At 43.6% G+C, this 24708-nt stretch overlaps 1 protein-coding gene across 1 annotated transcript in view; it reads right to left on the reverse strand.

Moving 5' to 3' along the window:
• Positions 1-24708, reverse strand: part of LOC132888892 (cilia- and flagella-associated protein 46) — a 251873-nt gene that overhangs the window by 49663 nt on the left and 177502 nt on the right. Inside the window, exons 46-48 of the mRNA XM_060924987.1 lie at positions 21749-21912; positions 19776-19882; positions 15618-15703 (exon numbers count right to left, since the gene is read on the reverse strand). Coding sequence (XP_060780970.1) covers positions 15618-15703; positions 19776-19882; positions 21749-21912 — 357 coding nt within the window. The remainder of the gene's footprint in view (positions 1-15617; positions 15704-19775; positions 19883-21748; positions 21913-24708) is intronic.

Here is a 24708-nt window from a genome sequence, read left to right on the forward strand (position 1 = left end):
TTCTCTTCCCAACATGAGAGAGGTAGGAGGAAAGAGATTTGGTAACGAACTGTTGATATTTTGCAGAGAATTCCGACCGACCACCCATGAACTTTGCCGCCTACTCATGATCAAGATGGGTATAGATTGGAACAAAGTTTCCAAAGAGTGGCCGGAAGCTGACCAGTGAATAACTACACCAGACTGGAGCATGGCTGGCAATGGTGAGTATAGAGATACCATCACTGCTCTCTGTGCTCGTCTGGACAGTACTTTTCCCTTGAACATAGACATTACTAAGATCTAAGGTATTAGGCAGAGACCCGTCCACCCGTAAATTTGACGGGCGATTGCCGATTTCAGCGGGCAAGTATACACACAGACGGATACTGAAACGGACGATAATGCCGAAAATTTTCGCACATGAATACTCCCACGTCATCCGATAAATCCAGTTATGTTCCGCCATCATTTACAAATCGTAAGAAACACAGTTTAATCCGAAAAATACTGAAAACTTGAAATGAAAAATCAGAATATTTCATCGCTTCCCTCTTCGCTCGCCGCTACTGAGGGAATCCTGGTTAGTTTCTTTTCCTCCGCTTAGTAATATGCTTAAATTCAGCGGGTTGTCTCGTCTGATCTGAGGTCGCGTTCGGATGGGGTTTTCGAAAAAGGGAGAGGGGGCCCTCTCCCCTTCAGGCGGCCCTTCGCCTCTCGTCGTTCCGTCCCCCAGCCTCAGCCTGAGCCTCTCGTGCCCGTGGCCGCGACCCCGTCTCGTCCCAGTCCGGGGCACGCGCGCGCAGCCAGAGTGGAAGGATCCACCGGCAGCCGCGCGCGTCCGCGGGGGGTGGGCCGAGGCGTTCGCACGGCGTGACGCGGGAGGCGCGTGTCGGGGGAGAGAGCCTTGAGAGGCGCGAGGCGCATCTGGGTTTAGGAGGACGGAGGCGCCTAGCGGGCGCCTGCGAGCCTCCAGCCGCGGAGGCGCGCCCCCCCCCCCCCCCCCCCCCCACGTGGGGGGGGGGGGGGGTCGCCATCCGATCGATTGGGATAGTGACCCTCAGACAGGCAAGAGAATTTCTTGTCTTCAAGCGACTAGTATACCAGAACAGGTTCTCAACAGATGGTGATGATGAATGGCAGGAAGAGGGTCATTTTGCAAGACCAACTCAGCTCATGATGAAGATATTTGGAGGTCCAAACATGCCAAATCAGCGGCTCTATCCAAGCATGTTTCACCTCATGTCAATGGCAATATGTGTGCTTGTTGGCAATGCAGAGGCTGAGCGAGTCTTTTCTGTTCAGAACAGGATCAAAACCAAGTTGAGAACAAAATTAAGTATAGTTAGGCTGGAGCAGCTTATCAGACAAAGCTACGAAAAGTTAGATCGTCAGGAATTTGACTTTGATGCAGCAGCAGACCGATTCTTGCAGGCCCCTAGACGTCTGTAATCTTTGTGTAAACCAAAGAAACTCAGTTCCCGTTCTTTCAAAGTTAATTTTAATTTTTGAGTAGTTTGGTCAAAATATTATGGATGACAGTCAGTGACAGACATTCTGCGATTTAATTTGTGCCACGTAAAATAGAATACTGTTGGGGTTTTTTTTTATTCATTCAATACTGTAACTAGATCAAAAGATTATATACAATTCATTGTTGTTTATTTTCTTTTCACTTTTGTTACCAAATCAAACACCATACATACATCTGATACATTCAGGAGTGAAACTGAAAAAAATACAAAGTAAAAATATGCAATATTTCTAATCAAAAATTACATGCCATTTCACCCTGAAAATGTCCTAGAATGCAGGAAATGAAGTCTAAATTTCAAAAATTTTCTGGGGGGGCATGCCCCCAGACCCCCCTAGAGGGACTTCGCGCCTGCGGCGCTCATCAGGATTATATAAAATATTATTTTTGACTGGTAATTTTCTTTTTCTGCCTAATACCCTACTAAGATCAGTATGTGTAAGCAAGAACATGTGAAGTGGTGTCAGCGTTTTTCGCCCGTCTCACCGCCGTGCATGAGGAAAAAAAAACAACAACACAGTGGCCTGACCAGACCCGTGAACCTGGCTGCAGTGGAGGGCACTCCTGAGTCTCACCAAGATCTAGCAGTACGCTGTGCATGCAGAAAAGCTGCTGAAAGAGAAGGAGAAGACAAAGTCAACACAAAGAGACCAAGATCTACACGCCGCTACTCTCACTCTTTTCCAGACTGTTCAGCCTGGAGAAAAAGGAACAAGAGGAGGAAGAGGTCGAAGTAGGGGCCGAGACAGGACAACCTGGAGTGACTCGTCCTGGATAAAAGGTGCAACCTGCTACAACTGCAATCAAAAGGGACACATTGCTCGAAATTGTCTCCACAGTAACAGGCAGAAGCCCCGTGAGGAGTACAGCAAAGCAGACTGACGGGCGGACTCCGGGAATGGGCCCCACACAGAGAAAAGGGGAGGTAACACACACACACCTGATGATACACATACACATAGAGAGGAGCATTCACATAACGTTAAACACATTAGTAGCAGCACCTGCATGCAACAGCAAGACTACACAGAAATGCCCGATACACCAGTCCAGATAGATACACCTGAAGTTGCATTAAGTTTGTTAAAATACACAACTACTCCCTTTTCTAAACTTCCTTGTATGCCCCTCACTGTGTGTGGGCATGTGTTAACCTTTTAGTAGATTCTGGAGCAGGACACTCAGTGATACAACATGGGGTACTTCCAGTAGACCCACCGCTCTGCTCAAATTCTATTCAGATGATGGGCATCTCAGGATGACCTGTAACCAAAACTTTCTCAGTCAACCTCCCGTGTGAAAGCGAGGGAGGAATAGTTACGTCCCACTCATTCCTCATCTCACATACATGTCCAGTAAATTTGTTAGCACATGATTTAATGTGCAAATTAGGAGTAAATCTCACGTCCACTCCAGATGGACTAACTATTGAAGTAAGTGAAATGTGCGGTGTGCAGTATGGGTTTGGAAGCCCTCTGTATGTGTATGTCTGGCAGCTCTGCTCGGATCAGCTCAAACAAACTCCAAAACACCTTGTACAGCTCGCACACTTCAACACCTCATCAGTTGACACAGATTATATAAAAGAGGAAGATTTGTAGAGTTTGAAAAGACTTGGTTTGCAGACCCCCATGCACGTGAAAGATTGACCCTCAAACTATGTATTGGTCTAAACATTATTGCGCTGTGCAGGTCCATTTTACTCGTTGTCCAAACAGCTGCATCAATGTTCATTGCAGTGTTCTCAAACATGTTATACGCAGCCTCGTGTCAGAGGACTTTGAGGTCGGCTGCTGCCAACATGATTTCTTTGACATCATTAATTCTATATCCCATGTCTATTACCAAGGCCACGAGCCACCCATTGGAAAGACGTGGGGAAGTGGGTCAAGAAGTGTGCAGCCAATGACAATGAATGGTCCCGAACAGAGGACCCTAGTGTGTTGTTTTGCCAAAAGCTTGGGGTCTACAAACAAAGTCATGCTATGTGTGTGTATGTTAAGCGCAGCGTAATATTAGCCACTGATGACCAGGGTCCTGGGGACCCCGGCCATAGTGGCCTGTTTGTCTCTGTTTCCACAGGCATAACTCCAGCAGAGGTGCACCCCAACTTGGCGGGAGTTCCAAATTCCGTTTGGGCAAAGGGTAAACATGATGTGGGCCTAATAAAGAATGCTGAACCAGTGGTGATCACCCCCAAATCAGATTTCAGTCCTAAACAGACCCAGTACCCACTCAAACCAGAAGCAATCACAGGTATAAGACCAGTCTTTGATTCGTTGCTGAAGGCAGATGTAATTGTCCCTTGCCAGGACTCTCCAGTGCGCACTCCTATTTTTCCAGTTAAGAAGGCAAGAAAACCATCCCAGCCCGATGAGTGGAGGTTTGTTCAAGATCTGCAAGCAGTCAATGCTGCGGCTGTCCCGCACGCGCCTGACGTCCCTAAAGAGATCTCTGCAGACCACACCCACTCTGGGACTGCCTGACCCCAATAAACCATTTGTTCAAACTGTCGATGAAAAGAAGGGTTTTATGACCTCTGCTCTTTTGCAGAAACACGGGGATAGATTGAGACCTGTAGCTTACTTCTCCAGCAGGCTGGATCCAGTGGCGGCTGGACTTCCTGTTTGCCTGCATGCAGTTACTGCAGCTGAAAAGGCGGTAACTGCTTCCAGAAATATTGTGGGGTACTCTAACCTCACCCTTTTGGTCCCACATGCTGTCTCCCTGCTTCTGTTGGAAAAAAAGACGTCACATTTGTCAGCACAGAGATGGTTGAAGTATAACACTGTCATACTTGATATGCCTAACATCACTGTGAAACGTTGTTCTGTTCTGAATTCTGCCTCTCTTCTCCCTACAGAGGACGATGGAGAGCCACATGACTGTGTAGCTCTCAATAACGATTTTTGTTCCCCCAGGGCAGACTTAAAGAGCGACCCTTTGGAAAATCCAGACATGATCCTCTATGTGGATGGTTCAGCCTCCAGAGACCCAGAGACGGGAAAGAACAAAGTAGGTTTTGCCGTAGTCTCAGATCACGAGGTCCTCAAGGCGTCACGTCTGCCCTTGAACCTGTCGGCGCAGGCTGCAGAGCTCTGTGCCCTCATTGAGGCATGCAAATTGGCGGCAGGGCAATCTGTCAATATTTTTACGGACAGTAGGTATGCATTTGGCGTTGTGCACGATTTTGGCACCATTTGGAAACACAAATTTTCTCACTAGCACAGGATCTCCCATTGCACATCATAAACTGGTCTCTGAGTTGTTGGATGCTGTTCTACTCCCTAGAGCTATTGCTGTGTGTAAGTGTGCTGCCCATACTAACAATACTGATCTTGTGTCTCAAGGGAATGCCAGGGCGGACGCGGCAGCTAAGTGTGCAGCCTCGGCTTCCAGTTCACCCTCTAACCTTGCCTTTCCTCAGGTTTCTACCCTTTGTTTACAGCTAGCGGACCTTCAGAGCACTGCCACCCAGGACGAGAGACGAGTTTGGAAACAGGCGGGCTGTATCCTTGCAAACTCGGTCTGGGTTTGTCCCTTGGGCCGTCCCTGTCTACCAAAATACATGTTCCCTTTCTATGCAAAATTGGCACATGGGCTCACCCATGTGTCAAAAGGGGGGATGGTAACAGAAGTAACAAAGAGATGGTTCACAAAGGGGTTTTCAAATTATGCTGCGAAATTTTGCAAGCAATGCTTGATATGTGCACAACATAATGCAGGTCAAGGTATCACACTAACTCAAGCAGCACACCCAATACCAGACAAACCATTTGATCACCTCCAAATGGACTTCATTGAACTGACAGAGAGGGAAAATGGGTCACTTAAAAATAAACTAAGCAAAGCTTGTGCAGAAACAGGGCTAGGATGGACAAAGGTCCTCCCTGTAGTACTCACACAAATGAGGATGCAAACTAGGCCTAAACATGGGTTAAGCCCATTCGAAATTCTGTTTGGACGAGTACCCAACACGGGGATAGGGCCAGCTCAAGGAACACTGCTGGACACCACACTGTGTGATGATGCAATGTTGAATTACTGTGCAACATTGTCCTCTGCTTTGAAATCTATCCACAAACAGGTAAAGAAGCACTTCCCAAACCCGCTGAGGGACCCCTGCACGATCTACAACCAGGGGATTAGATCGTGGTAAAGGATTTCCAACAAACCAAGTGGAACAAGCCACGGTGGAATAGCCCATTCCAGGTCCTGCTCACGACCCCAACGGCAGTGAAGGTCACAGGCAGAGTGACATGGATCCACGCTAGCCACTGCAGGAGGGTTCCTGAACCAGCTGAGCAGGAGGAAGAGGAAGGCCTAAGTGACCCAGACGCTGACTAAAGCTCGTGAGGAAGAAAGGCATCACTACATGGAACAGTGCAAGTATCACATCAATCACGCACGCACCCTCAATAGGGAAGAGTATTTCAGTGTCTAGCTGATAGATAAGTCTTAGGGTTTTGAGTTTCCTCCAAGTCCCGGTGAGGTGGGACGAGGGCTGATAGGGCGTGCCCGCCCTCTGAGCACCAATACACGTCAAGAAGGGCAAGGGGTAACTCGGTAACATTACTGAGGCACTGAACAAGATGCGCAAGGTTGCTGAACAATCACAAGCAGATGAACATGGAGGAGTTGAAGACAGCTGATCGTGTTAGTTCAGTGGATGGAAGACTCTGATTCTATCCACCATACCGGTCCTGGGCTTAGTGATTTGTGATGTTATGTTTGCTCCCTGTTCTCTGTCAATGTTGTATGTCTGTGTTTCAGAGGCAGCTGACAAATATCGGTTACCAGATGGTGAAAATAGACTCTGATGACTTGCCTGACTGGCCTCCAAACCCACACGAAGACTATAACCCACCGTTCCATGACATCAGCACAGTTGACTTGAAATTAGTCCTGACTTAAAACACTTTCATTATGATTGTTTCCTGTTCTATTATTCCTGATCTATGTATATGGCTTGCTAGCATTTATTTAAGATGTCTATGTCTTATAAAAACAGCCTTAGCATTATCCCTGTACACTCAATGACGTGTTAAGTCGAATCTCTCTGAGAACTCTTATCACTGAAACTGTGTACAGTTCTTTTCTTTCCTTTTAGTAATTTATCCTATAGGATAAAAAGGGGGGAATGTGAGAGAATTTTTAATGGATGAACATTATTATTCTGTGTTTCTGTGTGTTGAGCTCAAGTGGCCTATACTGAGAAAGATGTTTTTTCCTATGTTGTAATCGCTTTTCTGTGGCCTTGGTGGTAATGAGCAGGGTGCTTGAGTTCATCCTAGCTTGCATCTTCTGGATCATAATGAAGGAGAGAGGGGGAGGGGGAGTATTATTTTATTTGCTAATCATTTGTGTTAGTAAATTTTTTATAGATAGAAATTCTAAAAATAATAGTTATTTAATAGTTAATTATGATGACTACCTGAGTACCTGTTATGGCTATGGTGCCAGCCCCCCCTGCCCAAGCTGATTCATGATGGGACGACAGAGGGGAGGGGGAGGTACTGCATGAGGCAGGGCTCCGGGCCCTGATGCCCCATACACCGACACCAGCCCCCCATAGCCTCCGCACAACACGCCCTACCTATCCTATATATGACTGTACGGTATATGACAAGAATGTGTGCCTTCTCTAAAATGTACTGCATTAAAAGAAGAGATGTATTTGCATTAAAAGAGGCAAGGAGTGCAGCGAAGCACCTGCAGAGGTTTCCCATATGCACTCCTCCCCTACCCTAGTCTATCATGTTGTTCTTATTGCAGGTGTACAAATGGTGTGTGCTTCCTAATGTGTAGAGCATTTAAAAGAGGATAAGGCGCGCTGTGCAATACCAAGAGTAGGCAGGTATCAGAGTGCATGCGTGGGGTGGGCGGGGCGCCGAGAAAACCTCGGGACCCTGACCCGGAGGGGAACCCTGACCCATCAACCCTCCCAATGGCACCAACCAACGCCAGTCCCACCTGACAGCCAGACAGGATGGGGCCGACCACGCCATCCCAGAAGCCCAGGTATAACAAGAGTAGATGAAGTGGGGGAGGGAAGACGGTAGCAGAGGGAGGGAGGGAGTGGTGGGAAAAATTAATAAATGAAGTACATAAACAAACAGAGATAAGAGATTCCAGCTTCCATCCTCCCTTCCCTAATATGTATGGCTAAGTATTAACGATTATGGAAGGATATTTGAGTGTGGCGTTGGGACTGAATCTCAGGCACAGAGGGCCAGGTCAAGTCTGTAAAAAGGTGAGGTAAGATGACCAAGGGGAGTGTGTATTCCGAGTATGGAGTAAGTTGGGAGAGGTATGATTGTCCAATGATATATAATCTGCTAGCAGGTTTTTCCAATGGGTAATGTGGATTGAGTTCTTTGAGTTCCAGTTCATGAGGATTGTTTTCTTGGCGACAGTTAGTGCTACTAGAAGAAATTTATTGTCTGTGGTGTTAAGGTTGGTTGAAGATGTATCTCCTAGTATGCAGAGGGAAGGAGTTGCTGGGATGTGATGGCCAAGGATAGAGGTGAGTGAGTCTGTGACTTTTATCCAGAACCTATGGATTGGGGTGCAATGCCAGACAGCGTGGATGTATGTGTCTGGGGTGTTTAGCATGCAGTGAGAACACGTGTCGGAGCCAAAACCCATTCTTGCCAGTTTCTGTGCAGTGTAGTGAAATCTGTGGAGTACCTTGTACTGTATTAGTTGAAGATTGGCATTTTTAGTCATTAGATAGATATTTTTGCAGATTTGGGTCCAGAAGCCGGCATCAGGAGTAATGGACAGGTCTGATTCCCAATTGTGGTATGGAAGGCTTAAAGTTTTTTCGGATTGTGATATAAGTTTGTATATTTTGGAAAGGATTTTTTGAGGGGAGGGTATGTTAATCAGTTCCAAGATTTGTGGGGGGATGTCTAAATTAGGTATCTGAATATTCCATTTTGCTTGAATAGTTGATTTAATTTGAAGATACTGTAAGAAGTGTTTACCCTCAATGCCATGCTTCTGGACCAAATAAGGAAAAGAGACCAGTCTATTGTCTTGGATGATATGATGAAGATGAGTGATACCCTTGCCTATCCATGTGAGAAAGTTGAGTGGTTTTTTATTGATGGTGAAATCAGGATTATTCCAGATAGGGGTGTGATTTGATAGTGTCAGAGGCGAATTAGTAAGGTCGTAAAACTTCCACCAAGCTGTCAGACTTGATGCTATGGTTGGAGCTTTGAAAGATGGATGCTTTTTGACTGACTGGCTGCAGAAAGGTAAGTCTGAGATCTGAATATCCTTGCAAATGGTTTGTTCTAGGTCTAACCAGGTGAATTCAAGTGAAGTGGGATGTATCCATTTGTAAATGTATTGAAGCTGGTTGGCCAGTGCATAATGATAGAAGTGTGGCGCCTCTAGACCACCTAGTATTTTAGGTTTTTGAAGTGTGGTCAGTTTGATTCTTGTGTCTTGTTTTTCCAATAGAATTTGATGATTGTAGAGTCTAGTGATTTAAACCAGGATTGGGTAGGCTGAATAGGAATCATTGAAAGTAAATAGTTAACTTTGGGTAAAACTGTCATTTTGATAACTGATATCCTGCCCATGATGGATAGTGGAAGGTTCATCCAGCGCTGGAGGTCATCAGTTATTGAATTGAGTAGGGGGGTGAAATTTAGACCAAACAAGTCTGACAGCTTGGGGGAAACCCTTATCCCCAGGTATGTGATATGATTGGTGCATAGGGGAATAGGTGATAAGTGGGCCGACACATCCCAGCTGTTGGAATGTAATGGGAGGATTGCAGATTTGTTCCAGTTGATAGAATATTCAGAAATGTTGGAGAATGTGTTGATCAGTTCAATAGTTTCGTGTACAGATGTTGGGGGATTTTGTAAGAAAAGTAAGATATCATCAGCATAGAGACTAATTTTGTGATGTAAATTTGGAGTTTGAACTCCCTTGATGAGGGAGTTCTGTCGGATGGCAGCGGCTAAAGGTTCAATGAAGATGGTAAATAGTGAAGGAGAGAGTGGGCATCCTTGTCTAGTCCCCCGGTGCAAAGTGAAACTACGTGATGTTAGTCCATTGGTGATTACTGTGGCTGAAGGTGATGTGTATAGAATTTTGATCCAATTAATGAAGGATTCCCCAAAACCAAACCTCCCTAATGTGGGGAACAGGAAATTCCAGTTGACCCTGTCAAATGCTTTTTCTGCGTCTAGAATTGCTATGATGGTATTTTCTTGTATGGTTGAGGAGTAGTGTATAATATTAAATAATCTGCGAGCATTGGAGGTTGAGATTCTACCCTTGATAAAACCAGTTTGGTCCGGATGGATAATGGATGGGGTGACCTCTTCTAACCTGCGTGCTAAAGCTTTGGCGATTATTTTATTGTCAACGTTGAGAAGAGAAATTGGTCGATAGCTAGATGGAATTGTTGGGTCCTTATTGGGCTTGAGGAGGAGTGAAATTGTTGCTGAGGTAGTGCTAGCTGGTAGTTTTGAATTTTCTTTTGATTCATTGATCATCCTGATGAATAGTGGAGCCAAAATGGACCAGAATTGTTTGTAGAACTCAGCAGGGAATCCATCCGGTCCTGGTGCTTTATTGTTAGGCATGTGTTTCAGAGCTGAAAACAGTTCCTCTTGAATAATAGGTGATTCCAGTTTATTTATTATAGTCGCGACTTTTACATATAACCCAACCAAGGTAGGGCGTGTTGTGCGGAGGCTATGGGGGGCTGGTGTCGGTGTATGGGGCGTCAGGGCCCGGAGCCCTGCCTCATGCAGTACCTCCCCCCCTCCCCTCTGTCGTCCCATCATGAATCAGCTTGGGCAGGGGGGGCTGGCACCATAGCCATAACAGGTGCTCAGGTAGTCATCATAATTAACTATTAAATAACTATTATTTTTAGAATTTCTATCTATAAAAAATTTACTAACACAAATGATTAGCAAATAAAATAATACTCCCCCTCCCCCCTTCATTATGATCCAGTTTCCTTCTCCCTGGCCCGACACAGACCAGCACTGCTTATATACACACACACACACACACACACACACACACACACACACACACACACACACGTGCTTACTTTCACATATCCCGCTCCCCCCCAACATATACACACTGTCCCTCCACCTATAATTCAAGGCCCAAAACCCCTCCAAATCCCCCCCACCTACCCTCCTCTATCTCATATGCACATTCATTACCCCTAATCAACCCCACCCATCCTCCTCTATACAGCAATATAGCTCTTGTTTATCTTTGTCGAATTTGTCTCCATGTGTTCTGTTACATCTCTTTGTTAACATATTAGTAGTATTGTCCAGCCTTTGAAATTGTTGTTAGTTACGTTAGTGCTTCTGTTGTATGTCATGTGTATGTATTGATTTGTTTCATTCTGTCCTTTTTACTTTGTATTTGTTTGTATTTCTCATCTCATTATCTCTAGCCGCTTTATCCTTCTACAGGGTCGCAGGCAAGCTGGAGCCTATCCCAGCTGACTATGGGCGAAAGGCGGGGTACACCCTGGACAAGTCGCCAGGTCATCACAGGGCTGACACATAGACACAGACAACCATTCACACTCACACCTACAGTCAATTTAGAGTCACCAGTTAACCTAACCTGCATGTCTTTGGACTGTGGGGGAAACCGGAGCACCCGGAGGAAACCCACGCGGACACGGGGAGAACATGCAAACTCCACACAGAAAGGCCCTCGCCGGCCCCGGGGCTCGAACCCAGGACCTTCTTGCTGTGAGGCGACAGCGCTAACCACTACACCACCGTGCCGCCCTTGTTTGTATTTGTTAGCAAATAAATAAAAAAAAAAAGCAAAAAAAAAAAAACATATAACCCAACCGCGTGAACTGGAAGTTTTTGTCACTCACTGGGAAAATCAGGGCTTTCCACAAGCGCTGGCTACCGGCCATACAGCCGACTACACAATTAAGTCCAGCCGGCTACTTTAATGACTTATTTTTGTAGCCCACAAGCTCTAAATATTAATTTTCGATTTTAATAAAATTAAATGTTTATCTAATGGACTGAAGATAATGTCAAACTGAACTGCACTCATTTAAGTTGTGATTCGCGCTGTTTGTACCGATAATAACCACAAATTCCCCGCCGACTTCGTTGATCAGGGGAGAGTAACTAGGCCAATTTATGCTGACAACCCAGTCCTCGCAGACGGTGTCGCAGATAGCGTCTGCGTAGCCCCCCACCTTCGCAGACGCTCTGCGCACACCTCCCAAAAATTGTGACCACCGCAGAAGCCTCGCAGACAGCGTCGCAGACAAGAGGGCTCTGATTGGTCCACTCTACAGCCGCTGTACATGCACTTCCGCTTCCCTACTTTCCCGGTTTGGTTTGTTTTCACGACCGCCATTTTTGAAAACACGAGCGAAGATGGAGCAGCACGAAGAGCGGTTGATCGAGGAAGTGAGGAAGTACGTACATCTATACGACTCCAGTTCTAGTCATTATAAGTAACCGGAGGATAAACACTCCACTAACCACACCCACCAACTACTCCTAGTGATTTTGCGACTTCGCGTCCCCTTGCGTTGTGGCGGTGAATAACATCGCGCATGCCTTTTATTACTCCCCGCTCAATGATAAATTACAACTGTCTGCAAAAAGCTATCTGCGAAAGCCTTGTCACAAGAGCATGCAGAGGCCTTAAAGGTGGGGTACTAGATTTTGGAATAACAGTTCCCGAAAGCCATATTTTGAAAAGAAACAAGCCCGCCCTCGCCATGCTCCCACCCCCCGCGTCTCGTTAAGTTAGAGTGTAGAGAGCTTGGAAAAATATCTCAAACTTTCTCATTTAAACTGTGTTTTCAGCCCCAATTTTCACTCCACACACACAATTTTCTCAAAAGTAGTAGCCACACTTGTCCTGATTCACACAATGTGTCTACCTACACGATAGGACTTGCCGTTTTTGAATGAGAAGCCTGAAAGTGAGGAGAGCACAGGCGCGCAGCCCCATTGACTTCCATTATAAACTTAGCAGAAGTCACTCGTTTTTAACTCGCTCTAGTGACCTCATTTTTTACACTACAGACAAAAAACTTATGTCAGTGTGTTCAGGAGATCCTTGTGGCGCTCACTGTGAAAGAATTTTGTGAATATCTCCTTCCATTTTCATGTAAATCCCCGTTGTTTGGAGGGACCCATTTCTGTCTCTCCCTGCTCGCGCTCTCACACATACACACACATAGAAGGGACGGGCTTCTCGCGGGCTTCAGTCTGATTGACGTGTCAGTATCCAATCATTTTGAGGTGGTACCTCGATATGATTGGATGGCGTTTTTCCTTTATTTTACACTGTAGACTGGATTAAAATATGTCGTTTTTGGGTCAAACCTTCTATTGTACTGCTTGCAACATGGGTGTGAGGAGCTTTTCAAGCAATATGGTAAAAAATACTCCTGAAAAAAATCTCATACCCCACCTTTAACTCATCCGCGGCCCCGACATGCGGTGTGCGCGCGCACTCGGCGGAGGCAGTAGTGTGTCGGGGCCGGCGGAGGGAACAGAAGCAGAGATAACGCTTATTTTGTCTTTCACCTAGAGACATGATTCAAACTTTAAAACGGAGACAAAATTCTCCTGTGTGGATCTGGCATTCAACTTTTTTGCTAGGTTCTATACTTTTTGATCAGTCACAGATCAAACACCATGAGCAAATCTGGAGAAATTCAGGCTTTATAATGGGTGTCTATGGCGTTACACACCAGTGGCGCTCAGGAGTTTAGAGTGTAGGCAGCTTGGAAAAAAAAGCTCTAACTTTCTCATTTAAACTGTTTTCTCAGCCACAATTTTCACTCTACACACACAATTTTCTCAGAAGTTGTAGTCACACATTGTGTGAATCAAGACAAGTGTCTCCCTGAGCGATAGGATTTACAGTTTTTGAATGAGAAGCCTGAAAGTAAGGAGAGGACAGCCGCGCTCTCCCATAGACTCACATTATAAACGTGGCAGCGCTTTTACTGCAAAATCAGAAAAGTCACTTGTTTTTAACTCGCTCTAGTGTCCACATTTTTTTACACTAGGGACAAAAAAAATTACATTCATGTGTTCATGGGAGCCTTGTAGCACTCAATGTGAAAATTTTGTGAATAGCTCCTTTCGTTTCCGTGTAAATCAGCGTTGTTCGAGGAGAGGGAACTCTGAGAAAAAGCGCTCTTTGCTTGTTATATTGTGTCTTTTCCCTGCACCGTTACCAAGGCGACGAGCTGCTCTCTCTCTCTCTCATGGTGTATTGAGCTGTTATATTTACAGAAAAATTCATGTTAAAAGGTGTCTCATGCTGCATCAGATTCATCAGAAGATGGTAACTCAGGTGACCTGCAAAGAAATTCATTATATTTTGTGAAATTATTCCTGTCTAAATATAGGTTATGGCAGCCATCTTGAAAAAAAAAAGCCTGCCTACCTACCTTAGATTTGAAATCTACCTTCCCGGAAACACACTTTTTTTTTGGCCTCACTGCGGTCCTCCTCGATACATAAAAATAAATTCGCCCAAATGTAGTAATTTATGGATATTATGGCATGCAGGTTAATTAAACGAATTAGAAAACACATAGGCCCAGTTGGATGGGGGTAAAAAAAAATTTACTACCACGTCAGATTACGTTTACTACCTTTTACTACTTTTTACTGGCCATAATTTAGCCTATTTTAATTAACTACCTTTTAAAACCCCGCGGGAACCCTGCAGAGGGTTCATTGCACGGTGCAAGCCACTCATAAGCCTCAAGAATAAAAGGGCTAGATTGGACTTTGCTAAAAACATCTAGAAAAGCCAGCACAGTTCTGGAAGAACATTCTTTGGACAGATGAAACCAAGATCAACCTCTACCAGAATGATGGAAAGAAAAAAGTATGGTGAAGGCGTGGTACAGCTCATGATCCAAAGCATACCACATCATCTGTAAAACACGGCGGAGGCAGTGTGATGGCTTGGGCATGCATGACTGCCAGTGGCACTGGGTCACTAGTGTTTATTGATGATGTGACACAGGACAGAAGCAGCCGGATGAATTCTGAGGTATTCAGAGACATACTGTGTGCTCAAATCCAGCTAAATGCAGCCAAACTGATTGGTCGGCATTTCATAATACAGATGGACAATGACCCAAAACATAAAGCCAAAGCAACCCAGGAGTTTATAAAAGCAAAGAAGTGGAATATTCTTGAATGGCCAAGTCAGTCACCTGATCTCAACCCAATTGAACATGCATTTCACTTTTTAAAGACTAAACTTCAGACAGAAAGGCCCACAAACAAACAGCAACTGAAAACCGCTGCAGTAAAGGCCTGGTAGAGCATTAAAATGGAGGAAACACAGCGTCTGGTGGTGTCCATGAGTTCAAGACTTCAGGCAGTCATTGCCAACAAAGGGTTTTCAACCAAGTATTAGAAATGAACATTTTATTTACAATTATTTCATTTGTCCAGTTACTTTTGAGCCCCTGAAATGAAGGGATTGTGTTTAAAAATGCTTTAGTTCCTCACATTTTTATGCAATTATTTTGTTCAACCCACTGAATTAAAGCTGAAAGTCTGAACTTCAACTGCATCTGAATTGTTTTGTTCAAAATGCATTGTGGTAATGTACAGAACCAAAATTAGAAAAATGTTGTCTCTGTCCAAATATTTATGGACCTAACTGTGTGTGTGTGTGTGTGTGTGTGTGTGTGTGTGTGTGTGTGTGTGTGTGTGTGTGTGTCTATATATATATTATATAAATTAAATGTGTGTGTACAATTATATATTAGTTTTATATACAAGTACTATATATAAAAAGTACAAAACTGTACACATCTGAGGACAGCTTGTATTCACACAAGCATATGGCAGGGAGACGCCACCACACTCATTGTCATTTGTTTACTTCCAGTTCTTCCCTGGATTTGTCTACAGGTTACACATGTAGTGGAGAGAGATTAGGTTGAAAAAGGATACTTCTTCCATTATGTGACAATTCAGCAGAGATGGGCTGTATTGGGACTGTGTCAAATGGATTTGTTCTCTGTATAGCATGTGTGCAATTATGCTGTTAGAGTTAGTGCAGTGATTACCAGGTGAAGCTTTATCTGTAGTCTCCCACTCTTTTTTATCTCTGGGCTGGTTTGCCTCATCGATGATCATCAGTTGAAGGCACTGGCTGAGAGAAAGAGATAATAAAGATTAGCAACAAAAAAGGAAGGATACACATGCAGAAGGTAATGAAAGTGAAAATGGGACTAGGGTTGGATACTGAAACCTGGTGTCAAAATGTCAACAGTTCCTATTCGATCGGTATCTGCTGAACCGAATCACAGCACAGACTTCAGTGCCTCATTTTGGTGCCACTTGCACCACAGTAAACTTGGTTTTATATTGGACATTCACTGCACATTCGAGAGTCTCTCTTATTTCTCAAGAAATAAGCAGACAAAAAGGAGAAAATTTGTGTTTTCTTACAGAGTGGGAAGAGAACAAGTACAACTGAATATGCATACATTTTCTCCAGTAAAAGGCCACTGAAGTTAATCTTTCAGAAACACAGGTCACTGACGTGTTATAGAAATGGTGAAAGTAAGGAACTGTCTAAAAAGTGCATAACATGCAATTATGTAAGATTCTACTAAAATTATAGTCAGCTACTTCACATATCTTTGGTTATCTAACATACTGCAGTGTTAGGATACAGCATGGATTCAGTACAATGGGACATAAGAGCCACTATAAGTACAATATAACAAAAAAATGTCTTCCAGAAGTACAGTAATAACATGATTATATATCCTCTGCCATCAGTCTGTGTCGCTCGTCACACTGCCACCCCGGTGGTGCTGAAGAGACAGTGCTGCTTCAAAACCTCTGTTTTGGACTACCACATCTAGCATGGTCATGGGGTGGAGCCTGCCAAATACACACAGCTGACTCCACTCAATGCAGTGCAAAACTGTTTACACTGTAATACTGTAAAACAAAACTGTTAGGTTTGGTGTCACCAACCAAACAGGTCAGTGCTCTGTGAGCTCCAAATGCTTCTGCCCACAAGAGCTCCTGTGACTCGACTCCAGTGCTCTGGCAGAAACCTTTATAGCTCCAGAGGATTGAACTGTGCTCCTGCAAAGCCTACATATGACCCAAAGCTTGGTCAGCTCACCCCTACACTCAGCGCACTACACTTCCAAGATTCCCTCACACCTTTTCCCCACTTCCACTTGAAACACTAAATAAAAGAGTACTTTATTTTTTTTCCCCTCAACCTATATTAGATATAACATACATACATACATACATACATACATACACGGGCGGCACGGTGGTGTAGTGGTTAGCGCTGTCGCCTCACAGCAAGAAGGTCCGGGTTCGAGCCCCGTGGCCGGCGAGGGCCTTTCTGTGCGGAGTTTGCATGTTCTCCCCGTGTCCGTGTGGGTTTCCTCCGGGTGCTCCGGTTTCCCCCCACAGTTCAAAGACATGGAGGTTAGGTTAACTGGTGACTCTAAATTGACCGTAGGTGTGAATGTGAGTGTGAATGGTTGTCTGTGTCTATGTGTCAGCCCTGTGATGACCTGGCGACTTGTCCAGGGTGTACCCCGCCTTTCGCTCGTAGTCAGCTGGGATAGGCTCCAGCTTGCCTGCGACCCTGTAGAACAGGATAAAGTGGCTAGAGATAATGAGATGAGAGACATGCATACACACACTATCTATCTATCTATCTATCTATCTATCTATCTATCTATCTATCTATCTATCTATCTATCTATCTATCTATCTATCTATACACACACACACACACACACACATTTTTATACGCCACTCACTGAGGTGTGCGGGCCTCACGGCAAACCTGAAAAAAAAAAGTGTGCGACTGGGCAGGTGGAAGTATGGTATCTGGGTTTCAACTTGAGTCATGGGCAGGTGCATCCCCAAATTGACAAGACTGCAGCAATTGCAACCTGCTCAAGGCCCAAGACCAAAAAGGGGTTGAGAGTTCCTGGGGCTTGCTAGCTACTATCACAGGTTTATACATAACTATTCAGACAACACCAGCCTGCTGACTGATCTCACTAAAAAGGGAGCACCAGATCTGGTCCAGTGGATGGAGCAGTGCCAACAGGCTTTCACCAAGGTAAAGGCGAAACTGTGTGGGGAGCCACTTTTACACTCCCCTCTCCCTTTTATTTTGTAGACAGACGCGTCGGACAGAGGGCTGAGGGTCGTTCTGTCCTAGGAGGTGGAGGAATGTTTAGTGCTGTACATCAGCTGCAAGCTCTCGATGCAAGAAAGTAAGTACAGCGCCACTGAAAAGGAGTTTCTGGCTATCAAGCGGACAGTCCTCACTCTCTGGTACTACCTGCTGGGGCGCTCTTTCACCCTTTGTTTGGATCATGTCCCACTCCAGTGTCTTCACTGCATGAAAGATGCCAATGCGCGTATCACCCAGTGGTATCTCGCCCTCCAGCCTTTCAAATTCAAAGTGGTCCACAGGCCAGGGGCACAGATGGTGGTGGCAGACTGACTTTCCCATCGGGGGGGAGTCGGCTGCAGGCTGGACAGCTCCCTGGTCTGACTCGGGCAGTGGGGGTATGTAGTAGTGGGGGCATGGTCAAGCATCGGTTTGTGAATGGAGGGCAGGGCCAGGGAAGGTAAGTGGCAAAGTGATCACACCTGTTGTTAATTGATGGTGTGTGTGTGTGTGTGTGTGTGTGTGTGTGTGTGTGTGTGTGTGTGTGTATGCATCAGAAAAGTAACTTAAGCTGAAAAGCTAGTCAGAAAAAACAAGACAGGAGTCATCTATATGCCAACTATATACTAAGTTTCAAGATATTATTTGTCACATTTTTCAAGTTCTGCTGCAGGAAACCAACCCTAACTCTTTAAACTGACCTCAACAGCCCATGACATAAGCCCATCGGACCTTTGGTCCAGGTGAGCTAAAGATTTCTTAGTATAAAAAGGCACATATACATTACTTAATCAACACATATACCAACTTTCAAGACCATACCACTCATAGTTTTCAAGTTCTGCTCCGGAAACAAAAGCTACCCCTAAGACTAACCTGAGAAACTAAGTCTGAAATTGTTTCCATGGAAACATGAAAAATTAAAGTTTTTCAAATTTCTTAGTATGAAAAGGCACATCTACATCACCTTGTTAACATGTATACCAAGTTTCAAATCTGTATCATAAATAGTTTTGGATATATGCTCCGGAAACGAACATTGCTCTTAGAAAATAAGTCAAAATCTACTTATGTAAATATTTGAAAAATATTTACATAAAATTTTTTCAAAAATCCAAAATAGCAAAAGGCACCAGTTCACATGTTACTTGATATGTATATAAAGTTTCATGAAGATATCTTCAGTAGTTTTAAAGATATAGCCCAGAAACATAAATGTGACCAGAAAGACGGACGGACAGAACCCGTTTCTATATCCCCTGCCAAACTTCGTTTGGGTGGGGGATAATAAAAGTGACTGTGTTCAACATCATTACCTGTCTGTGCTTCAGTGTTCCACCCACCCTCAGGGACATACAACTCTGACATTCCTGACCAAACTGAGCAGCTAATTGTGAAGTCCTTTATGAGCTGGATCAGGTGTATCAGCAACAAGGAAAACTAAACTGTGGAGGGTAGTGGGGCTCTGGGACTGGAGTTAAGAACCCCCGATATACAACTGTTTTCCAGATTTTCCCTTGGGGAACTCCAGCTGCTCTATACACAAAGTTTGGGAAACACGGATTCACAGCTATAGATACATACAGTTATACACTAGCAAGCTGCCAAAAAAAAAAACACCCATCCCCAAACATGGGAAATGAAGGGACCATTTATTCTCCATGTCCTGTAAGTTTGCAACATGGAGCCATTATTCATCTGACAGCTGCAAACTGCAAACAACAAGTGACATTCATTTGAGATTTGTTTTGCAAATTTCATCCGAACAGAAGAACTAATAAAGGGACTTGAATTTATTACCAATCTAAAAATATTTTAAACAAAGGTAACACAGTGATGCATATAAGGTAGCCTGTGTACAGTTTTGCTGCATTTCCTATCAAATGTTTATCAAAACTTAAACAGCTGAATAGAGCAGTCTAAAAGAAGCAATAACAATAAACGGATGCGACACTCCCACAAAATACATACTAGTGATTAGGGAGTCTTTTCACTTGCTAGTGTGAAAGCAGGGTCAGAGACCATTCATCTTTCTTACCGTACTCTGTGTGCATACCTGAAACATGAGAAGTCAAACTGAGAGAGGATAGGATGCAGATAGTCCTCCATTCCTTTAACTACAGCTTGAAAATGTCCTTTTAACTCTTGGTCTGTGCTGTGTTTCTGTACAGAAAAAGATTGAGAGTGTGGGAGGGATAAATAAAGATGGAGAGTGGAATAAAGGGAAAAAAAACAAGACTAGAAATGTGTTCAAGGAACACGAAGCTCCTCCTGACAGTATTTTTGTAGGCAGTCATACAGCCGTCATGAATGGTCAGTTACCTAGATTTTTCTATGATTTTTTTCTGGAAGTTTAATCACATTTTCTGTCAAAAAGCTTATTATGGTATTCAAAAAAAAAAAAAACAGATCAGTCTGCTGACCTGTCACAGTTTTGTCATTTTCACTGTAGAAAGCATGGAAGCAACAGAGGAGGCCAAAGACAGGAGGCCAATCTATACTGTTGATTTATTGGACAACATATGCCATTAGTCTTATAATTACACATAGTGTCAATGAGATCCAGAGCATTACATTAAGATGCAGAGCATGCACAATGTAAGAGGAATATCAAGTGTTTCATATTTCAAGTTTTTTCAAGGCATTTTTGGCATTTCAGCAGAAATAATCTGCAAAATGTTAAACGAGAACACGAATGGAATACATTTTCAGAGAAATCCAGCCTGTTCAGCCACTGCCATGGCGGCTGGATAGATGCGTGGTTCATTAAGTAAAAGTCACTCTTCTTGTATGAAATGTTGACAGATTGTATCCAAATTGTAGCCAGGTCGAGAAAAGGGCATTCCCAATATATTTCCGCCCATTAATGCTCGTCCCACACCTTAGTATTTCCTGGAGTTTGATGACAAGAATGGTCATGAATCCGCGCAAGTGAATCTCTATATAAATGTGTGGTGTTAAAGACTGGTTGATGGAATAAAAGTTAGTTTTCTGATATCAGATGTCAGTTTGTCGCCAAACTGCTGCCAGGTCAAGAAAAGGGCATTCCAAATATATCTGCACCCGTTAATGTGCGTCCCACGCCTTACTATTTCCTGGAGTTTGGTGACAAGCATTTTTGAAAGTGAATCTATCTTCAGCCCCCATGGGGGCCTCTAATAATGAACAGAGAAATAATAGTTATGATGAAGGTAACATCCAATGATTAGGCTCATCATTCATTACAACATAACAGGACTAATGATTCATGTAGTGCAGATGGTGATGCGATTTTTGCTGACAATGCCTTATACACCAATCTGCTGCAATTTCGAGAAATGGCTACAACATTAACATGACCATGTTTTCATTTTATTTCAAGTCACTGCTCAGTTATGGAGTGCTCTGTACTCATCTTTCTCTATGTATAAAAATGTTTTTATACCTCAGGACTGCTGAATTCTCAAACCCAACTGGTCAGAAGGTGTTGATTAATTTTCTATAACAGCAGCTCTGACAGTAGTAAGGAAAGCTTAGGAACAGAGAACTTTGCACTTTCGATGTTTCTTAGTAACATGTCAAGCTGCACTATTTTTTGCTTTATTAACTTTCAGAGAAAAAAAACGAGGGGCTGGTGAGGGAATGACTGTTTAAGGGATAACAAAAACCCTTCTCTTTGACATTCCAATGGATAAAAAAATTATGATGTGACATCCATTCATAAATAAAAAAATGCAATCATTGGCAAATTGTTGTTGTATAAGAGAAATAATACACTTCAGGGGTCTTATTGGAAAATGATCAAGTGTGGGGTGGTATTTTTAACTCCAGTCCAGCACATTATGCTGTCTTATGATTTTACTATAACAGCATGCCTAGTCATGTTTTGTTTCTTACATACTATACTTTAATGCAATTTAAAGCACTAATGCCAAAAATCAAGGTTTACAAGCAACAGCAGCATTTATTTTTTAAAAGGTTCTTATTCTGCCTTGCTTAGAGTCAGCTACTCCACTGAGAAAGGACAGTACAATGTGTGTGTTTGTGTACCAGCTGTGTGTAATCCTTGGTCTGCATAGCATTTCTGAGCCAGCAGGACTCTTTGATCATGGTTTGTGCACTGAGTTGTCGGAAAGCTTGGGCTTGATCTCGGAGTTGGTGCAGGACAGAAGGCTGCACCCGGGCCTTGGCCACTCTGGAGCACACTAACCCACCTGCAGCAGCACAAAAACTTTTTCCTTAAGAGGTATGTCCAAGCAAAAATAAATCCCACTGTGCCTTACAGTACTTATTTTAAAACACTGAGAATGAATTAGTACACTCTTCTCATTCTGATTATTCAGTGCTCATACAGTATTCTCAGTAGAACCTTGAACTGTGGCTTAGCAACACTGCAGCACAAGCCATTTATTTATCTTTTTCTTACAAAGTATAAGAAATGTACACAAACCTTATAAATACTGACATATACTGTACATACAGTGGTGCTTGAAAGTTTGTGAACCCTTTAGAATTTTCTATATTTCTGCATAAATATGACCTAAAACATCATCAGACTTTCACACAAGTCCTAAAAGTAGATAAAGAGAACCCAGTTAAACAAATGAGACAAAAATATTATACTTGGTCATTTATTTGTTGAGGAAAATGATCCAATATTGCATATCTGTGAGTGGCAAAAGTATGTGAACCTCTAGGATTAGCAGTTAATTTGAAGGTGAAATTAGAGTCAGGTGTTTTCAATCAATGGGATGACAATCAGGTGTGAATGGGCACCCTGTTTTATTTAAAGAAGAGGGATCTATCAAAGTCTGATCTTCACAACACGTTTGTGGAAGTGTATCATGGCACGAACAAAGGAGATTTCTGAGGACCTCAGAAAAAGCGTTGTTGATGCTCATCAGGCTGGAAAAGGTTACAAAATCATCTCTAGAGAGTTTGGACTCCACCAATCCACAGTCAGACAGATTGTGTACAAATGGAAGAAATTCAAGGCCATTGTTCCCCTCCCCAGGAGTGGTCGACCAACAAAGATCACTCCAAGAGCAAGGCGTGTAATAGTCGGCGAGGTCACAAAGGACCCCAGGGTAACTTCTAAGCAACTGGAGGCCTCTCTCACATTGGCTAATGTTAATGTTCAGGAGTCCACCATCAGGAGAACACTGAACAACAATGGTGTGCATGGTACGGTTGCAAGGAGAAAGCCACTGCTCTCCAAAAAGAACATTGCTGCTCATCTGCAGTTTGCTAAAGATCACATGGACAAGCCAGAAGGCTATTGGAAAAATGTTTTGTGGACGGATGAGACCAAAATAGGACTTTTTGGTTTAAATGAGAAGCGTTCTGTTTGGAGAAAGGAAAACACTGCATTCTAGCATAAGAACCTTATCCCATCTGTGAAACATGGTGGTGGTAGTATCATGGTTTGGGCCTGTTTTGCTGCATCTGGGCCAGGACGGCTTGCCATCATTGATGGAACAATGAATTCTGAATTATACCAGCAAATTCTAAAGGAAAATGTCAGGATATCTGTCCATGAACTGAATCTCAAGAGAAGGTGGGTCATGCAGCAAGACAACGACCCTAAGCACACAAGTCGTTCTACCAAAGAATGGTTAAAGAAGAATAAAGTTAATGTTTTGGAATGGCCAAGTCAAAGTCCTGACCTTAATCCAATCAAGATGTTTTGGAAGGACCTGAAGCGAGCAGTTCATGTGAGGAAACCCACCAACATCCCAGAGTTGAAGCTGTATTGTACGGAGGAATGGGCTAAAATTTCTCCAAGCCGGTGTGCAGGACTGATCAACAGTTACCGGAAACATTTAGTTGCAGTTATTGCTGCACAAGGGGGTCACACCAGATACTGAAAGCAAAGGTGGACATACTTTTGCCATTCACAGATATGTAATATTGGATCATTTTCCTCAATAAATAAATGACCCAAGCATAATATTTTTCTTGCATTTGTTTAACTGGGTTCTCTTTATCTACTTTTAGGACTTACAGTGGGGCAGAAAAGTATTTAGTCAGTCACCAATTGTGCAAGTTCTCCCATTTAAAAAGATGAGAGAGGCCTGTAATTTATCATAGGTATACCTCAACTATGAGAGACAAAATGAGAAAAAAAAAATCCAGAAAATCACATTGTCTGATTTTTAAAAGAATTTATTTGCAAATTATGGTGGAAAATAAATATTTGGTCAATAACAAAAGTTCATCTCAATACTTTGTTATATACCCTTTGTTGGCAATGACAGAGGTCAAACGTTTTCTGTAAGTCTTCACAAGGTTTTCACACACTGTTGCTGGTATTTTGGCCCATTCCTCCATGCAAATCTCCTCTAGAGCAGTGATGTTTTGGGGCTGTCGCTGGGCAACACGGACTTTCAACTCCCTCCAAAGATTTTCTATGGGATTGAGATCTGGAGACTGGCTAGGCCACTCCAGGACCTTGAAATGCTTCTTACGAAGCCACTCCTTCGTTGCCCGGGCGGTGTGTTTGGGATCATTGTCATGCTGAACGACCCAGCCACGTTTCATCTTCAATACCCTTGCTGATGGAAGGAGGTTTTCACTCAAAATCTCACGATACATGGCCCCATTCATTCTTTCCTTTACACGGATCAGTCGTCCTGGTCCCTTTGCAGAAAAACAGCCCCAAAACATGATGTTTCCACTCCCATGCTTCACAGTAGGTATGGTGTTCTTTGGATGCAACTCAGCATTCTTTCTCCTCCAAACACGACAAGTTGAGTTTTGCCCAAAAAGTTCTATTTTGGTTTCATCTGACCATATGACATTCTCTCAATCCTCTTCTGGATCATCCAAATGCTCTCTAGCAAACTTCAGATGGGCCTGGACATGTACTGGCTTAAGCAGGGGGACACGTCTGGCACTGCAGGATTTGAGTCCCTGGCGGCGTAGTGTGTTACTGATGGTACCCTTTGTTACTTTGGTCCCAGCTCTCTGCAGGTCATTCACTAGGTCCCCCCGTGTGGTTCTGGGATTTT

The sequence above is a fragment of the Neoarius graeffei genome, chromosome 7 (assembly GCF_027579695.1).
Source record: "Neoarius graeffei isolate fNeoGra1 chromosome 7, fNeoGra1.pri, whole genome shotgun sequence".
In the NCBI taxonomy this organism is placed as follows: domain Eukaryota; kingdom Metazoa; phylum Chordata; class Actinopteri; order Siluriformes; family Ariidae; genus Neoarius; species Neoarius graeffei.